This window comes from Dermacentor variabilis, chromosome 5, assembly GCF_050947875.1.
Source record: "Dermacentor variabilis isolate Ectoservices chromosome 5, ASM5094787v1, whole genome shotgun sequence".
NCBI classification, from domain to species: Eukaryota; Metazoa; Arthropoda; class Arachnida; order Ixodida; family Ixodidae; genus Dermacentor; species Dermacentor variabilis.
The window spans coordinates 5023682-5040306 of NC_134572.1; the positions used below are offsets into that span (position 1 = coordinate 5023682).

The 16625-nt window shown below is 46.6% G+C and overlaps 1 protein-coding gene across 5 annotated transcripts in view; it reads left to right on the forward strand.

Annotated features, from left to right (window-relative positions):
* YME1L (ATP-dependent zinc metalloprotease YME1L) overlaps nucleotides 1-16625 on the forward strand; it is a 156842-nt gene that overhangs the window by 67267 nt on the left and 72950 nt on the right. For all 5 annotated transcript variants that reach the window (XR_012828390.1, XM_075691602.1, XM_075691599.1 and 2 more), the window contains 2 exons: nucleotides 61-151; nucleotides 5636-5788. Coding sequence is in view for 4 of the 5 variants with exons in the window: in XM_075691602.1 (XP_075547717.1) it covers nucleotides 61-151; nucleotides 5636-5788 (244 nt within the window). In the remaining variant the exon portion in view is untranslated. The remainder of the gene's footprint in view (nucleotides 1-60; nucleotides 152-5635; nucleotides 5789-16625) is intronic.

Here is a 16625-nt window from a genome sequence, read left to right on the forward strand (position 1 = left end):
GTTGACCAGGCCTTGTGTTCTGCATTGCCTGTGCATCTTCTTCATTCTTTTTATTCATAGGTTGACGAGGCCAAGCAAGAACTGCAAGAAATAGTGGAGTTCCTCAGGAACCCCGAGAAGTTTTCCTCTCTAGGGGGCAAGCTGCCGAAAGGTAGGCATGCTCACTGATAGATGCACTGCAAAGTTCAGTGATCTGCTCACGAAAGTTGCTTAGCTGCTAGTACGCTTTTGTGAAGGTGCCTGAGCATGGCTGGCTGTGTCCTCTGAGAATCAAGCAGAAACACTTGAAATTTCATAACGGCTAAAAAAATTCCACACCCGCCTTTTCTTTCTTAGCCCTTTATTGAATGTTCTGTAGATACACTGATAAAGACTCTTAATGTCTGTGCCATGAAATCCATTGCCTCAATAGTAAAGGAGGAATGTAATTTGCTGATATGGTCATTGTGACATTGCACATACCATGTTTGCATTGAGATCCACACAATAATATCTTTTTTAGGCTGTGGAATCATCATTATTATTGAGAAAGTGTTATTGCCAGGTTGACTTGTCGCTTCACCTCAATCTAACGTTATTGCAGACCTCGATTTGGGGGGTTCGCAGCCCGTGCCAGTGCATCATGTTTCCAAACATTCAAGCATAGCTAGAAAACTGAACAGACAGACGGTGAGAAATGTTAGATGTGACGTCAGAGGGACCTTGCAAAACACAAGCAATATTTATTCACAATGTGGTGTTATCACGAGTGCATTAGCCAACTGTTACGTCAAACCTCGATATATTGGACATGGACATATTGAATTATTGCATATATCGAACACTTTCTATATCACCTGGAAAATTCCATGCATTTTAAATTTTTTATTTCAAACAAGGTTGGACATAAAATGGATATATCAACTCTGCCACCCCAGACGATGTGGACTCCATTGACAGGCGGCGAGCTTTCCCGCAACACCCTCGAAGATAGCGGTGGCGCAATGGGCGTTTCCGACTGCTGTGCGCTATATAGCTAGAGTGTATTGTACATTAATGGCCGAGTGGGCCGAACGGCGCTCTCTCACTGAGGCGCCGCATGTGGAAAAATTTTGTGAGGGCGCTGCGAGCGAAGTGGATTGGGGCGGAAACGCGCTTCGCGGCATATTCAATGTAATTAAGCTGCGAGCCCCGTGACTAGTTGCCCACGTATGCTCTTGTAATAGTGCTTTATTTCCACTGCAAAATTATAGTGACACCTTTTTGCTACGTATACATATTTGAGGCATGGGTTATACAACATGACGTCTTCAGTTTTGCTGCCGTTGTCAAGTGCATTGTCTGCTAGCAAGCGTGCGTTCGTTGCACGGATGCTGGTGACTAATGGCCAGTTTTTCTTGCAAGAAGTCTATGCAGTAAAACTTTTTAGGGCTATACTTGCATTGGTGCGCCCGCGACTCTTGTCGGTCGATATCAATTGTAGTTTTGGCCAGGTAAACTGCTATTTTTAACACTGTTTTCTAAAAGTAACACATTATTTTTGCCACAGAAGCCGCCTATCTGCAACATGAAGCTACGTAAGAAAATTTTATTGATATCATGTCATTTTACGCACGCTCCTTGTTGATGAATATTAATCAGGGACAGTGATCAAGGAAAACAATATTATAGTGAAATAAACGAGGTTTATTAACTCCATGGCGCGAAGAGATGCAAATGACCAATGTACTAGGTAAATCTAAGGTTACATAGACATATATCTCCATGACATATATGCAAGAGAAAAATTATTAAAATATTCTAAATGCACTGATTGAAAAATTGAGAACTCCTGCCTGGTACAAGCGCATTTCTTTTCAAAGCTGCATTAGCCCCAGGTGAAGCAATAGGCTGTGCGAGAAAAATAGTCAAGGCAATTATTGGATGTTAATATGAACAACAGTTTTAGGGACAAGATATTGCCTATGTACTCAGACACAATCTAGGAGACCGGGAAGTCTTTACCAAAGTAATCTCCGTGGCTTGTCTGGCGATCTCCTTCAACGTGCCAGCATGCGAAATGAAGTAGAAACATATAGTCTAATCTAGTGGTATTAGCTATTCAAATCGTATTCTGCTTCAGAATTTAGCATTAAAAATTATTGAAGAGCCGTTTGCGTTCGAACGTAGCAAATAACAGCACTTTTTAAATCTTGATGGTGAGGGGCCGACGCAAGTGAGGACTCTTATTCAAAATGATTGTGCTCTAGAGAATCGTGGCTGTTGCGCAGAGGCACACCAGTTCCTGAGAAAATTAAAGGGCCGCTAAAGGCAAATACTAAGTTGACATGGACTGTTTAAATACCATTCCAGAAACCTCGCAATGCTTGTTTCGCGACATAGTTTATGAAAAAATTTTATCTGAAGGGTTCAAATACCTTTTTCGAAATTAAAATCTCCCACTAACCAACCGGTGGAGGGGTGACGTTGCATAGGCCATCACAGCCATGTGCTTCCATCGGTGAGTAAAACGACACCCGACAGATGGCGCCACCGAGCCAAGACAGAGCGGCGGATTCACCGCGGCAGCTGCTTTTTGGTCAAGTGGCATAGACCGTTCGGGCATCCCGCGACATTACATCGAAGTTGAATTCTCTGCTACGTGCAGTTTGTGTGAGTTTCGTGAACCAGCAAAACTAGTGCAGCACTACGCGATCAGGGAAATATAGAAACGCGAAAGCGTGGGCGGCGCAGAGTCGAGCGAAAACGAAACCTTTTGATCGCTCGCATCGTTGTCAACGCAAATTTCAATGAGTTCTTTTTTCTAAACATGAAATGGAACTGGACAAGTAGCATTTTATTTCACCTTATAATAAAATATGAGGATGTTTTTTACAACGAGTAGTTGAGTACTAGTGACAGAATTTAACTGAGGAGTGCTTTCGTCATCGGGCAAGTGCTTGAATGTCCCGGGGAAGTCTCTAATCATGTCCTGCATTTACCTCAATTTCTCGATTATTAAGGCTCTGTTCGCGATAATATTGACGCCTTAGAGATTCTCTAGCACTATTCTGTCACTTTAGCTTGACTTAATATTTGCCTTTAGTGTTTTTTTAATGCTTGAGTGCTAATTGGTTCTGCTGAAAAAGTTCCTAGCTGTCATTTAATATAAACGCCCCATTTTGGGACAGCCTGTAAATCTGCAAACTTGATTCAGACAAGGAAAAAAAATTTTTTTAGAGTTTCATCATGTCTGCAAGACTGCAACCCATTAAAACTGGGTTCGCAATGTGGTACCACATTTATCTTCTTTAAAGGGAAACTGAAGAGTCTGTCGAATTCAATAAGACGCTCATATACGGATGCGGGAACCTTATAAACCATGAAGGTAAAATTTGGGGGGGGGGGGATTTTTCACTTAGGAGCGACGCAATCGTCGGTTAAAATTGCGCTGTAGCTCCGCCCCCCGTCGAGCACCGCGCGCTGCTGCTGACGCTGACGATGTGAGCGGAGACCGGAAACCGCGGCTTAGTGACGTCAACACTGGTGTTCCGCTCCTTCGCAGTCTCCATGACCGTGCCTGACCAGGCTTATTTCTGCGTGCGTGCCATCCTAATCTGCTTCGCTCGACCCTACATTCCTTTATTTATGTGTATATAGGAGTGGTAGTTGACGTGCACAGCATCAATTGAACTTGTAGGCCGATCGTGCCGGCGTTCTGTGCAGCCTGCGCTTGCACGAACACCAGCGGCCGCGACAATGTTTCGATGTTCCATTAGTTCCTGCAAGACAAGAAGCTATCAGCTAAGTGGGAGGCTGCTGTGAAGCGAAACAACTTCAAGCGCTCAAGAACAAGTGTTGTGCTCTAACCACTTCCGTGACGATTACTACCGGAGTTTATCAATAATGCGTGCTTTGGGTTCTCCCCCCCCCCCAAAAAATATAGTTAGCACACTGAACGGAAGGTGCATGTTTATCGCCCACCCTTGACGCAGGTTTCATCGCCAAGCGCCGCGAATTTTCTATTCGCACGTGTGTTGTGAAACAGACTGCATGCAGCCACCATAACGCAGTGCAAGTGTAAAGTTTGCATATGTTGGAAAGCCTGCTCACGCCAAGACGCTGCGCTCCCCCTTCTCTCGCACAAATAAGAAACCGACCATCTCACATAGCCGACGGAATTCGCCGGTTACGAGTAGCGTGCGGATGGCGCGCTGATGAAGGTTCTATACTACACGTGCTACAACAGCCGGTAAACTTTTCCCGCGTTTAAGCCGTCTGTGTGGATTGCCGACTTTGGGGCAGCGCACAAATGCTGAAGATCGCATCACCGCTTACGTTCTACGAGGAGGCATGCAGGAACATAACACTACGGTTGTTTGCCCGGAAACGTACTCACTGGAACGCTGAATGCAGCTTAGCAAAAAACATACTCTCCAAAGAACATTTCCAACACAAGGAGATGCTAACACCGCCTTCGTTCGCGTGGAAAGCAGTGCTGCTTGCACCAGCATTCTTTGCTTCCTGGGGAGGCCGGCTCTTCGCAATCGTCTCGTACATGTATGTACAAGTATGTACGTACGTATAGTATGTACAAGTATAAACCCCTTACAAGTGATCTTGCACGCGACAGCGACAGCGCTACAAGCGAGGCGATGGCTGTCGCGTTCACTCGTCGTCTGCAAGCCGAACTCCACGCGAGCGACGGCTTTGAGCGACGACTTCCCGGTATGAGGACAGCAATATATGCGCCGAAACTAGCGTGACGCATGCTTTATCAATTTAAGTTGATGTATTTTACTGAAGAAGGAGCATAAAATATTTCTGAAGGTCTTGCACTAGGTTCTTATTCTTGCACGTGTAAAATTCAATAGTTTGCCCGTTCCGTGCGACAAACAGTAGTATTTGAGTTATGTACATCCAGTTTCGGCTTCGCACAATTGGCTAGTCGCTCATAGCATTTCCGGGCGACGAGCGATGAGTTCTAGATTTCTAGAAACGAGCGATCGAGCGACAACACCGAGTGATTTGTTCAAGCGACGGCCCGTTTTGTTGCTCGAAGCCGTCGCCCGTCACCGTCGCGCGCAAAATCGCGCTCGTGGAGTTTGGACTTAACGCCGAACTCCTTAGAGAAATGCAAGCTCTCGAAAATTTCCATGACCATCTCAGCTAAACACCACCAAACTACTTTGCACCGTGCTTCGTGTGTAGCGGCAGCAGTCAGTCCGGACGAACACCATTGTTGACGTCACGAGGCGCCCAACCAATCACAGGCGGAAACGAGGCGCGCGAGCTGGGCATGTCTGCTGGTGCACTTTTCATCGAAATAAGATATGTTTGCGCTTTCTTTCGCTCAATTTCGATGCGATATTCGAATTCAGAGGGTTGAAAACCACAGCATACTGCTCGTCACTCATTTTTTCTGGAAAAGCTTTCAGCTTCCCTTTAACGAACATAGCAGATCTGCAAATATCTCTATGTGTATGTGAGGCATGCTGTTTCTTTAAATGCTTTGTTATTGTTCTTGTGATAGGGCACCGGATAACTGAAAGCAGCCATATATAATACAGAAGCTGCTCAGTTGAGCGAACGTACAATCGGGAATGGCATTACATTAGGGTATGAAATATAAGATAAGCGTGACATGTTTTTCTCAGAAATCTTCTTGGGCTTGCAGGTGTGCTGCTGGTGGGTCCTCCGGGCACTGGCAAGACCCTGTTGGCTCGAGCTGTAGCTGGTGAGGCGAATGTGCCCTTCTTCCATGCGGCGGGCCCTGAATTCGACGAAATCTTGGTTGGCCAGGGCGCACGGAGGGTCAGGGATCTATTCAGTGAGTCCACATGTTTGATGTATGAACAGTATTTTCTTTATTTTTCATAAAAATGGAGAAATGCCTGGAGAAAAGGCACAGGAGTGGCTTGAAACCCATGGTGATGTATTGTTGACAACCTTGGTTTGACGGGTAACAGCTGTGTAGCATCTCATACACCTGGGTGGTATAGAATGTACTGAATAAATATCACCAAGAGCAGCATCAGCATACAAAAACTACAGTGTGTCTCTGTTAAGATATCAATTTATCAATTGGTTTTGAAGCACAGAAAGCCTTTCTGGCGTGCTGGTTGCATGCGTCGACCACCACACCAGTCAACCACCACACCAGTCGACCACTACACCAGTTTTTTTCATAGAAACTAACTTCTACGCATGAAGGAGTTAATTCGCTGTAAACGTTTCATGTTGCAATTTAAGATTATTTGAGTGATTCAGGACTTTATAATTGAGGAATCTAGTCTACTAGTATTCTCCACATTTCTGAACAAATCTTGATGGGTTGCCTGTGTTGGGTGCATGTCGTTAGCAACTTATGTAACAACGCGAAAAAATAAGGAAGGGAGGACGATAGAGACCAAGTAAAAATGGCACTGTTACAAAAGTTGTAATGAACCAACTAGCACAGCAAGCAACCAATCTCATTAGCACCCTTTGCATCATGCTGTACAGGGACATGCATATTTCGCTTAGCATGTTTGAAAAAAGATTTTGCACTTACCACTGCACTGTTCTTGTGAGAACTTAGCAGAAAGATTACATTTTGGAGTCTGTGTCAATTAGTGTGCCATTGCCACAGTTAATTACCTGGTTTTTAGGAAAAAATTGCTAAGTTGTCTTCCTTATGGGGATACGAGCTACTGCTGCAACGGCACAAGCATAAACTTGTGTTACTGCCAGCCAGTAGCTGCAGAAGGTACTACATCCAAGGTGCTGTGATTCAAAGTGCTACAGTTTCAAGCAAGCAACATACAGTTAAAGGAGCCCTTAACCATGTTTTTTCGAAGTGGAGAAAGGCATTTGAAGTGAAAATAGGCCCTTTCAGAAATACTTTGCTGCAAAAAGTACTTCAATGCATTCAGCAGAAGTGGAGTTATTGGCAATAAAACACGGCCTCCGCTGCGCTCCCATTCCTTCTTCAATGCCTTGCACTGCGAAGGCTACGGCGCAGTGAGGCGTGCCCATAACACCCCACCTTCTAAACGTCGCCGTGGCGCGCAGTTCAAATTTCATTTTGGATTTTAACGTAGATGTCGCGACTTCCGCCTTTAGTGCCTACGGCGCGCTAAACGTCAGCCAAATGTGGTTGTCCTCAGCGAGCCGCATTGTGCTTAGCCAGTAGACTTGTGGCGAAACCCCACGGTGGCTACAGTATCTACGCTGTGTGACCGACCGCAGCTTGATGTCAGATATCGACCAATAGCAGCTGTCTAAGGGAGTTATGAAATAGCGTGTCTAAAAGAGAATGAGGATAGGGTCCTTTGTTGAAAAGAGAGTGTTTGAGAGAAAGGGGACTTTGTGATCTGCTTGCGAACTCCATGCACCGCATACAACAACAAAACTTGGCTGAGAAGTTCACAGCAGCGTATGCTACCTGCGGAGTATGTTATTTCACCAAGCCTGAGGGTTGGTTCAGGGCCCCTTTAAACCTGGATGTAACAAAATTGAAGAAAGTCCACAATATTTCGTTATATACAGGTTTTGTTACATGCAGTTTCACGTGAAAACCTGCAAGTATCATGCAAAAACAAAACCAAAATGAGATGGATTTCACTTCAGGCGAGCTCACCTCTCCAACATTTATTCAGGAGAAAAAAACTGCATGATTTTAGCTTGTTTCTTCCGCATGATTGATGACATCAAGCGGTGCTCCAAAGAAGCTAAATCATTCAATGTGGCTTCATCATCCTGTGCACTGATGGAACGATGCAAGACGTCCAACACGTCCATCACCTCTTTCGCCGCAGGCACGGCAAACAGCGGATCTGCCTCTGATGCACCTTCATCGTCACCATGATCTTGCATAATTTCAACAAGCGCTGCATCTTGCATTTCTTCAGTACATACGGTGCCACTGTCAGCATACAATAATACACCAAGTTCAGCATCGTCAGGCACTGCACCATTCGCACGTAGTGCATCCCCCGCTTCTGTACATAAGCTGGGCTTTCAAGCTCCTCTTCAACGTTGCAGGTTCCATATTGAAAGACCTTTATTTGGGCCTTGGTGAAGCAATTTGAAACCGTCTGAGCTCCAACTTCCTGCCATTACGCAGCAAGCATCTCGATTGTTTGATATATGTTTATCTTCGTCTGCTGTTCAAAACAGATGTCCAGAAGGATCTTATTTATTACCTGACGGCGGTAGCAGCATTTGAAGCTGTTGATGATTCTTTTGTCCAATGGCTTATCAGGGATGTGCACTTGGGAGGAAAATATGTCAACTCAATGTTGGACATCTGAAGGCCGTCAATGTGGTGCGTGGAGCAATTGTTAAGCAGCAAGCAGATTTGGCAGCCTCGTTGCTTGGTGTCTTCGTTGAACTTTTTCAACCAGTCATAAAAGATTGTCCGCAACATTCACGCTTTAGAATTAGCCACATATAACTGGCATTCGCTTCGATCCCTTGAAGCATCCAGGCTGGGCACTTTCCTGATAACTAATGGTATTTGTTTGTCACTGCCATCAGTGTTGACTTAAAGCAAAACCGTCATGCGGAGTTTGCTTTGCTTGCCATCGTGACGGTCTTCTCCTTTAAGCGCCAGTTTGCGATTTTGTAACGTCTGATAAAACAGAGCCGTCTCATCAGCATTGTAGATGTTAGCCGCCTTGTAAAGGCTGAAAACGGCAGGCAGCTTCTCAGCAACCCACAATGCAGAAGCATCGCTGTCAGCAGAGGCAGACTTGCCGCTAATGTTTTTCCTGATGACTCTGTTTCGGCTCCTAAATCCTTGCAACCAGCCGTTGCTAGCTTTTAAATCTTCATGGCCCATAATGCACACAAAATCCTTCGCTTTCTGCAGCAAGATTGCACCACTTATGGGCACGTATCGTGCCCATGTGTCCAAAAACCACATAAACACGGATTTGTCCATATCGGCCCAAGTCAACAACTTCATCTTTTTTTTCATGAACTTGTGCCTGACTACACTGCACTGCGAATGCTTTCTGTGACCAATGGATGCCAGCGGTGTACAGTCACAATCTTGAGTGAACACGGGAGCTCGTGCCACAGAGTACTCGCAGAACACCCTGACAAGCAGCTAGTGCACTTTCGAAGTTTGTGAAGTTAGCGGACACGCACCCTCGTAGTCTGCTACCGCCACCATTGCACAGAATCTGTACAAATGACGCAGTGTGTGGTCTCATGCGCATGCTTATTTATTATGGCCTGGCAATGGGCTTTCACAGACGATGCTTGAGTGAGGTCAGGGAGTAGATCCACAAAGCCTACTAACTAGTATAGTGTGGTAGCCGCTTGCCAGAGCGTTCTGCATGTACCGTCTGGCAGACAACTCCAGGCCGGGATCCTGGAAACAGCGACGTATTAGTCGGCATGAGCAAGCATCAATCTCACCGACATGCCCTGCTGGGGAGAGCCGCAGTAGCTATTGGTGACTGCCAACTCTTCCCAGCCTCCAAAGGTGGTGAGCCAGACACAGGCAGCCGCCGAAGTTGCTGCACCGAACAGGCCACAGACATCTCTATCGCCTGGGGTGGCTCGATCATAGTCCGGGGCAGCAGTGCGAACAGTGTCTAAGTAACAGCAAACCACGGGTGACTCCACTCATGCTGTGTACACTCAATGCACTCAACAAACACTGAAGTAGTGCAAGGGAGAGGAATTCTGCATCCACATCGCCCGCGTGGTACAATGTTTAACTCGGCTAGCAAAAGGTCAGGTGACCACTCTGATGCTAAGTACACGTGAACAAAGCTCACTTTCTTGAGTCGAACAAGTAATTTCAATTTGTGCGAGGCTAACTAGAATGAAGGAAGCAAAGTGCGACACCTCAACGCCACAGTTGATAAGGTTGTGTCCTTCCACGTGCGACAGGCAGCTTTTTAATGCCTTAGGCCTAATGAATCGCTACTCTGACAACAACTGGCATCCGAAAAGAACACCGAAAATTGGTGCGAAACAGGCAGTCGCGAGGAGACGTCAGCTCTGTGAAGTGCTTGGTCCTACACTACTTGGTGCACACAGCATCCGAGTTGACGGTGCCCACTGTCCCAGAAGGTGTCGGTGTGCCCGGTGCCAGGCCACAATACCGGACAGACCGTAGCGGCACCCGTGACCCGCGGCCACCCGGCTCCCACAGCTGCAACTACCAGAGTTAAAAAAGATGGAAGAGGCTATCTAAATAAGAAATTCAGACCACGCACGAGGCTTCCATGCTCATTCGCTTCAGGGTCGCCATTGCACTGCGGGTGCTAGGCCTCGCTCTCCCAGGTTGCAGACCACGTGGCTCTTGTACCGACGAATGTTCCTCAAAATACATGCGAAAGGCTTAGCATGTCGAAAAGTTCAAACACTCCATAGCCACCATCGCCTTGCTCAAGAAAGAACGCTGCCGATGCTAGCGATCAAAATCCACGCTAGGCCTATGCATCGGTTCAAACAAAGGTTGTCTCAAACTGAGCAAAAATGTCAAAGCTATCGTCCGATGCCCCAAGAGGTGCACATTGGGCAGCCAGAAGTGGGGTCTTGCCCATGCCCTTGGGACAAAGGAACGACAACACAGTAGTGCAAACAATCAAAATGGCATGCGGCAAATCTAAGAAGTCTGACTCACTGTGACTGCATATTGAGCGAATATGCTCGCCGATGCTGGACACCAATGCCTGGTCGTTCGCATGTGCAGTCATGCAGAGGTAGCACGTTCAAATGATCGTGTTCATCCATTCTGGTGTCCTTCTCCTAGGCCTCGCGAGACAGTCTCGTAGAAGCATGGATTAGCGCATGCGTGGAACTTCCGCGCCGCTCATCGACCGAGAGCCAAAGAGGGAGATCCCACTCCTATTTGCACCCCAGTAACCCTGCCATTAGGTAGTGTTAGCAGCAGGAATGTACCCAAGGGTGGGCCCACATTCCAAAACGGCTACAAATTAATCTTGAGACTTGACAACTATTTGACGGTTAACATTTTGCTGCCTTTTTCACGCCTTTTGGATGGCGGTAGTTATCGGAATCTCCTGGGGTGTGAAGGCCAGTTTTCTCATCGATTCGGTGCCCGTGCATATAACTCAAGGTGCGTTAAGTTGCCGTCATGTATTGCAATGGTCACACACATCGCTCTAGCTTCATTAGTTCAACCTTCTTTGCTTAGACTGATCCAGGGACCAGGAAAGGAATTCAGTTCGTAGTCAGCTGGTCTGTATGCTCGTGGAACGAGTTGCGGTCGGAGAAAACATTAGTTGCGTTTAACTTTTCCTTTTGCTTCATTATTACCTCGAGTGGCAGACCGCCGCGACGCTGGCAGATCCTCGGAATCATATACCCGTGATATCGGTTAGATAAGGTGCAAAATAAAATCATGCAAAACAGCGTCCATCATCAAACCCTGTAAAAATAGTTAAACCCACAAGAAATATGAATGTCTCCGGTTACCTCGTCTGGTTTCTCCCTAATTGTACAGCACTTTTTATGCAAAATTGGCACCTGGAAACAAGAGTCGCAAGGAGTTGAGAAATTAACCATTTGAGGGTCGAATTATTTTGAAAAAAGCTTTCCCAGGTGGTCAAATTACTTTATTGCGGATCTTGAATGTACAAGATGTATAAAGTCGGGAATAAATAGTAAAAAAAAATATAGGAACAGTATTTTGGTGTCGGCATCACTCAGAACTGCAAAATGTTCAATAGTATTTCAGAGTGTGGTACTCCTTGAAACACGGGTCTCCGCACAGCGCCTTATCGCAGTCCGCACACCTAAAATGCGTGTATGTTCTTCTCTTGGAGCGACGAGTTGTGTTGGCGCACACATGACATCTTCTCTGCGTGTGTGCGGCTGCCTTGGGCAGAGGCCTGAGGCACGCTCTCGCATAAGCGCGTTGCCGCAGAGAGCGAGAATACCTCGTGAGCGGCGGTGATAAACAAGCTAAGAGTAGCGCCAATCAAGATAAAAATCAACTTCCGCCACCCCTGCGATAGCGTGACGACAGAGAGAAAAATCACGTTTCGCGCGGCTCCGCTGCAATCACGCGGAGGAACCGAAACCGCAAAAGCGCGTTGCCGCTGAGAGCAAGAATACCTCACGAGCGGCGGTTATAAACAAGCTAAGAGCAGCGCCAATCAAGATAGAAATCAACTTCCACCGTCTCTGCAACAGAGTGCCGACAAAAAAAAAATGACGTTTCACGTGCCTCCGTTGCGATCACACGGTGAAACCAAAACCGCAAAAGGGGTGTTGCCGCTGTCTGCACGACGCGCTGAAGCTAGAAATCAGTTCCGTTCATCTCCCCAAGAAGGTAGCAGACATTTCAAATGCATCTTGTAAGTGCTAAGAGGTGGCAGCACCTCCCGGTGAGCACGCATCGTCATTATGGCGTGAAATTTCAAATGGAGGGTCGAAACCGTACCCGTACGACAAAGACCTTGCGGGACAGAAAACCACCGCCGTACATGTGCGGCAAAAACCTTCAAAGGGTTAAGGGATAGAGCCGAGGCAACAGACAAACAGGAAGAAAAAGCAAAAATTAACAAATATAACCGTTGTTTGTGAAAATTTATGGATCAACATCATTTTATTTAAAAATGAAGTAAAGAAAACACTGCCAAAACTAGAGAATGATTCCGTGTTTTTTGAATGACACTTGTACAGTTATCAGTCGATCCGCCTGACGAAGACACTTATCTGCTGTGCTTATGTAAGTGTTTTTTTAACCTTCCGTGGTGGGTGCTGTATGTCTAGAACCGCGGCATCCTTCGCACTACGCAGTTGTACAGGAATGGTAGCCACGCATCGTTACGCAACTTCCCAAATAACAATACGAGTCGGTTTTGGCACTTTACTTGGTAAGCTGAAAATGAGGGATCCAAAAGAATTGTGACTGTTCCACAAATATGTATTTCTCTTCAATTCTTTCAGAGCTAATTCAGAAAAATGCAATGTACTGAAGGCACTGGGCAGTGGGCACAGTGCTTGTGAAAGTGAAGACAACGAGAATTGCTGGCTTCCCCGTTTCGCCATAGTACCGACCTGCTCAACCTGCTTAAGCCTACCGCTACAACCTAGAACTACAGGTTACCCGCCGTGGTTGCTCAGTGGCTATGGTGTTGGGCTGCTGAGCACGAGGTCGCGGGATCGAATCCCGGCCACGGCGGCCGCATTTCGATGGGGGCGAAATGCGAAAACACCCGTGTGCTTAGATTTAGGTGCACGTTAAAGAACACCAGGTGGTCAAAATTTCCGGAGTCCTCCACTACGGCGTGCCTCATAATCAGAAAGTGGTTTTGGCACGTAAAACCCCAAATATTATTATTATTATTAGAACTACAGGTTTTCCCGCTCAATTTAATCCAAGCGCCAGTCAATTTAATCCGAGCGCCAGTCAATTTAATCTAAGCGCTAGTCGATTTAATCCAAGTGCCAGTGATTTTAATCCGAGCGCCACTCAATTTAATCCAAACGCCAGCCGAAATAATCCAAACGCCAGTGAATTTAATCCAGACACAACGGAATTCAAGAATCTTTAGATTTCAAGACTTCTGAAAATTTGCGAACATGTTATGAGTTAACACCTTGAAAAATGAAAGAGCGAGGTAGTAAACCAGTAACTATCCTGCCACGGCACTAACGACAACTTTTGGAGGTTTTGAAGCGAAAAGCTTCACTACGCTATAGTCAACATCGTGCGAGCCGGCGTATGCCGGAATTGGCTCAGTGAGCGTGTTCGGAGTCGGCGCAGGTGGCCACTGCCCCGCGTGATGGGTCATCGTTTGACATTCGCCGCAAGCGCGTGTTTATCTGGAGGCCGACTGTATAACCGCTTGCCAGAGTATAGGCGTGCGCATTCAACGTGGAAGGAGAAGAGAGTGATGCTACCGATACAGAGAGCTGTGTTTATGGCTGTGGAGAAATCGCAAGACAATGTGCCCAACAGTGATGAATAAAGAAGTTTAATAATCCTGCATAACTTATGGTATATATCATTGATAATCAATTTGCATAACTACACAAGGCACACGTATAGCATAACCATAAGCTAACGAAAGCATATCCATAAGTGAAACCGTAAGCATAACCATAGGCTAAATCATAAAGCATAACCATAAGCTGAACCGTAAGCATATCCATAACTTAAACCATAGGCATATCCATAAGTTAAACCGTAAGCATATCCAAGGCTAAATCATAAAGCATAACCATAAGCTAAACCGTAAGCATAACCATAGGCTAAATCATAAAGCATAACCATAAGCTAAACCATAAGCATCACCGAACCTTTTCGCTTCGAGATATCCAGGCTTAACCTTAGCTAAGCCCCAGCCATTTTTTTTATTTTCTACTTTGCTATGAGAGCAGCACAGAAGATGAACATTCTCCGAATTATTTGAGAGAAAACATCAGCATGAGTACGTCGAGTTAATGGTACACATTCGATTTGGTCATGGCTATCAAACGATACAATAAAGGTTGATTCGATGATAATCATTAGGCCCTCGCTGGGAGGCTTCGGTCGCTAGCGAATACGATTCACTATTCTACTGCGATATCCGCAGCCTCCAATCAAAGACCTTTTCATCGGTACCGCTAAAACAGTCATGAATACCATTTAATTGCATAACTGATATGGTCAAGCCACTAGTGATCACAAGTGAAATACAATGCGCAGTTCGGGGTTGTTGGAGTTTTGTGCAACATAATGTCATATACATCCAATGAAATACGATGAAACGAGTGACTCACTATGCCTACTATACACTCGTATACTTAAGTCACTGGTGAATATTATTCACCTATTTTACTATCTCTGAGGCCGCTTTCCCTCGTGGGTGCCGTCAGTACTATCAATGAAGCTGTAGCACGATGAGTACTTTTGCGTTGCCACTGCCAACTGATACCGCCGAGTTTTTATTCATCCCTAGTGATGCGCTCACTGCGATGTTCTCGAATTTTTATGCAGAATAGCGTGATAGATATGAAATGAAATGTAATTCACACGGCTATTCACTAAATATAATTTGATAACTATAGGAAATACTAAGATTGATTCACTCTAGTGATGAAGAATCACCCAACATGCTTATGGAGCCAATTCAACTCCGCACGCGCTCACGGAGCCAATTCGACACCGAACACGCTCACGGAGCCAATTCCGACATACGCCGGCTCGCGTGATGCGTGGTGTTGACTTAGCGTAGTGAAACCTTTCGCTTCAACACGTCCAAAAGTTGTCGTTAGTCCCGTGGCAGGATAGCTACTGGTCTACTACCTCGCTCTTTCATTTTCAAGGTGTTAACTCATAATATGTTCGCAAATTTTCAGAAGTCTTGAAATCCAAAGGTTCTTGAATTCCGTTGTGCCTGGATTAAATTCACTGGCGCTTGGATTATTTCGGCTGGCGTTTGGATTAAATTGAGTGGCGTTTGGATTAAATTGACTGGCGCTCGGATTAAAATCACTGGCACTTGGATTAAATTGACTGACTCTTAGATTAAATTGACTGGCGCTTGGATTAAATTGAGCGGGAAAAACCTGTAGTGCTGCTAGGCAAACACCCCCGTTGTATTTGGTGGAGCTGCTGGGTTTCTCTTCGACATCCTGGAACTCCGCAGTCGGACGCTACCACCAGCTCTTTCAATGGATGGACCGGGATTGTCCCAGGCTGCTGCTCCCGCGCCCCCGCCCATCGTTTGCTCTGGTGTCATCCGGCAGCGCGATCTGGCCATATTTAGCGGCACAGATGACCACGACGTGGAAGTCTGGCTCGCCGAATATGACCGTGTAAGCGCCTATAACAAGTGGGACGACCGCGCCAAGCCCACAAATGTCATCTTTTACTTGACTGACGTGGCAAACCTATGGTTCCGCAATCATGAAGCCGATTTTACCACCTGGTTGGCTTTCACGACATCTTTGGCAGAGGTCTTCGGCCGTCCCGCCGTTCGCCAGCTTCGCGCTGAGCAGCGCTTGTGTGGCCGAATTCAACGCCAGGACGAGACTTTCACCAGTTATATTGAAGATGTTCTCTCGCTTTGCAAGCGCGTCAACACATCTATGGATGAAGCAGACAAGATCAAGCACGTCATGAAAGGCATCGATGACCACGCCTTCCAGATGCTCGTCGTGAAGAGTCCCCGGACGATTGCCGAGGTCACACAGCTCTGTCAGCAGTACGACGAGCTGCGCAAGCAGCGTGCATCAACACGCGCTGCTCAGTAGGACTCCGTGGATCTATCTCCGTTGGACTTCGGCTGCGATGCTGCCGACATCTCTGTTTTAATGCCAGAGATAAAGCAGTTCATCCGTCAGGAAGTCGCATGCCAGCTCTCTCTGGTGAATAGCGCACCCGAGCCGTCGACAACCTTGGCTCCTTCGCTTCGTCACATCATTGAGACGCAAGTTGCCGCGGCGCTACCATCTGCCCCTCCTCCGCAGCCTGCAGCCGGACCGCTAACTTACGCTGACGTTGTCGCCCGGTCTTACGTTCCTCCGGCTCCTGATGCCTACAGGACCACCGGCACTTTCCATGTGCCGCCGCCACCTTCGCGTCCGATTGCCATCCCTTACTCAGCCGCTGGAACCCCTGTTGCCAACCCGTGGCGTACACCTGATAACCGGCCAATATGCTATTACTGCCATTTTCCAGGCCACGTAGCACGATTCTGCCG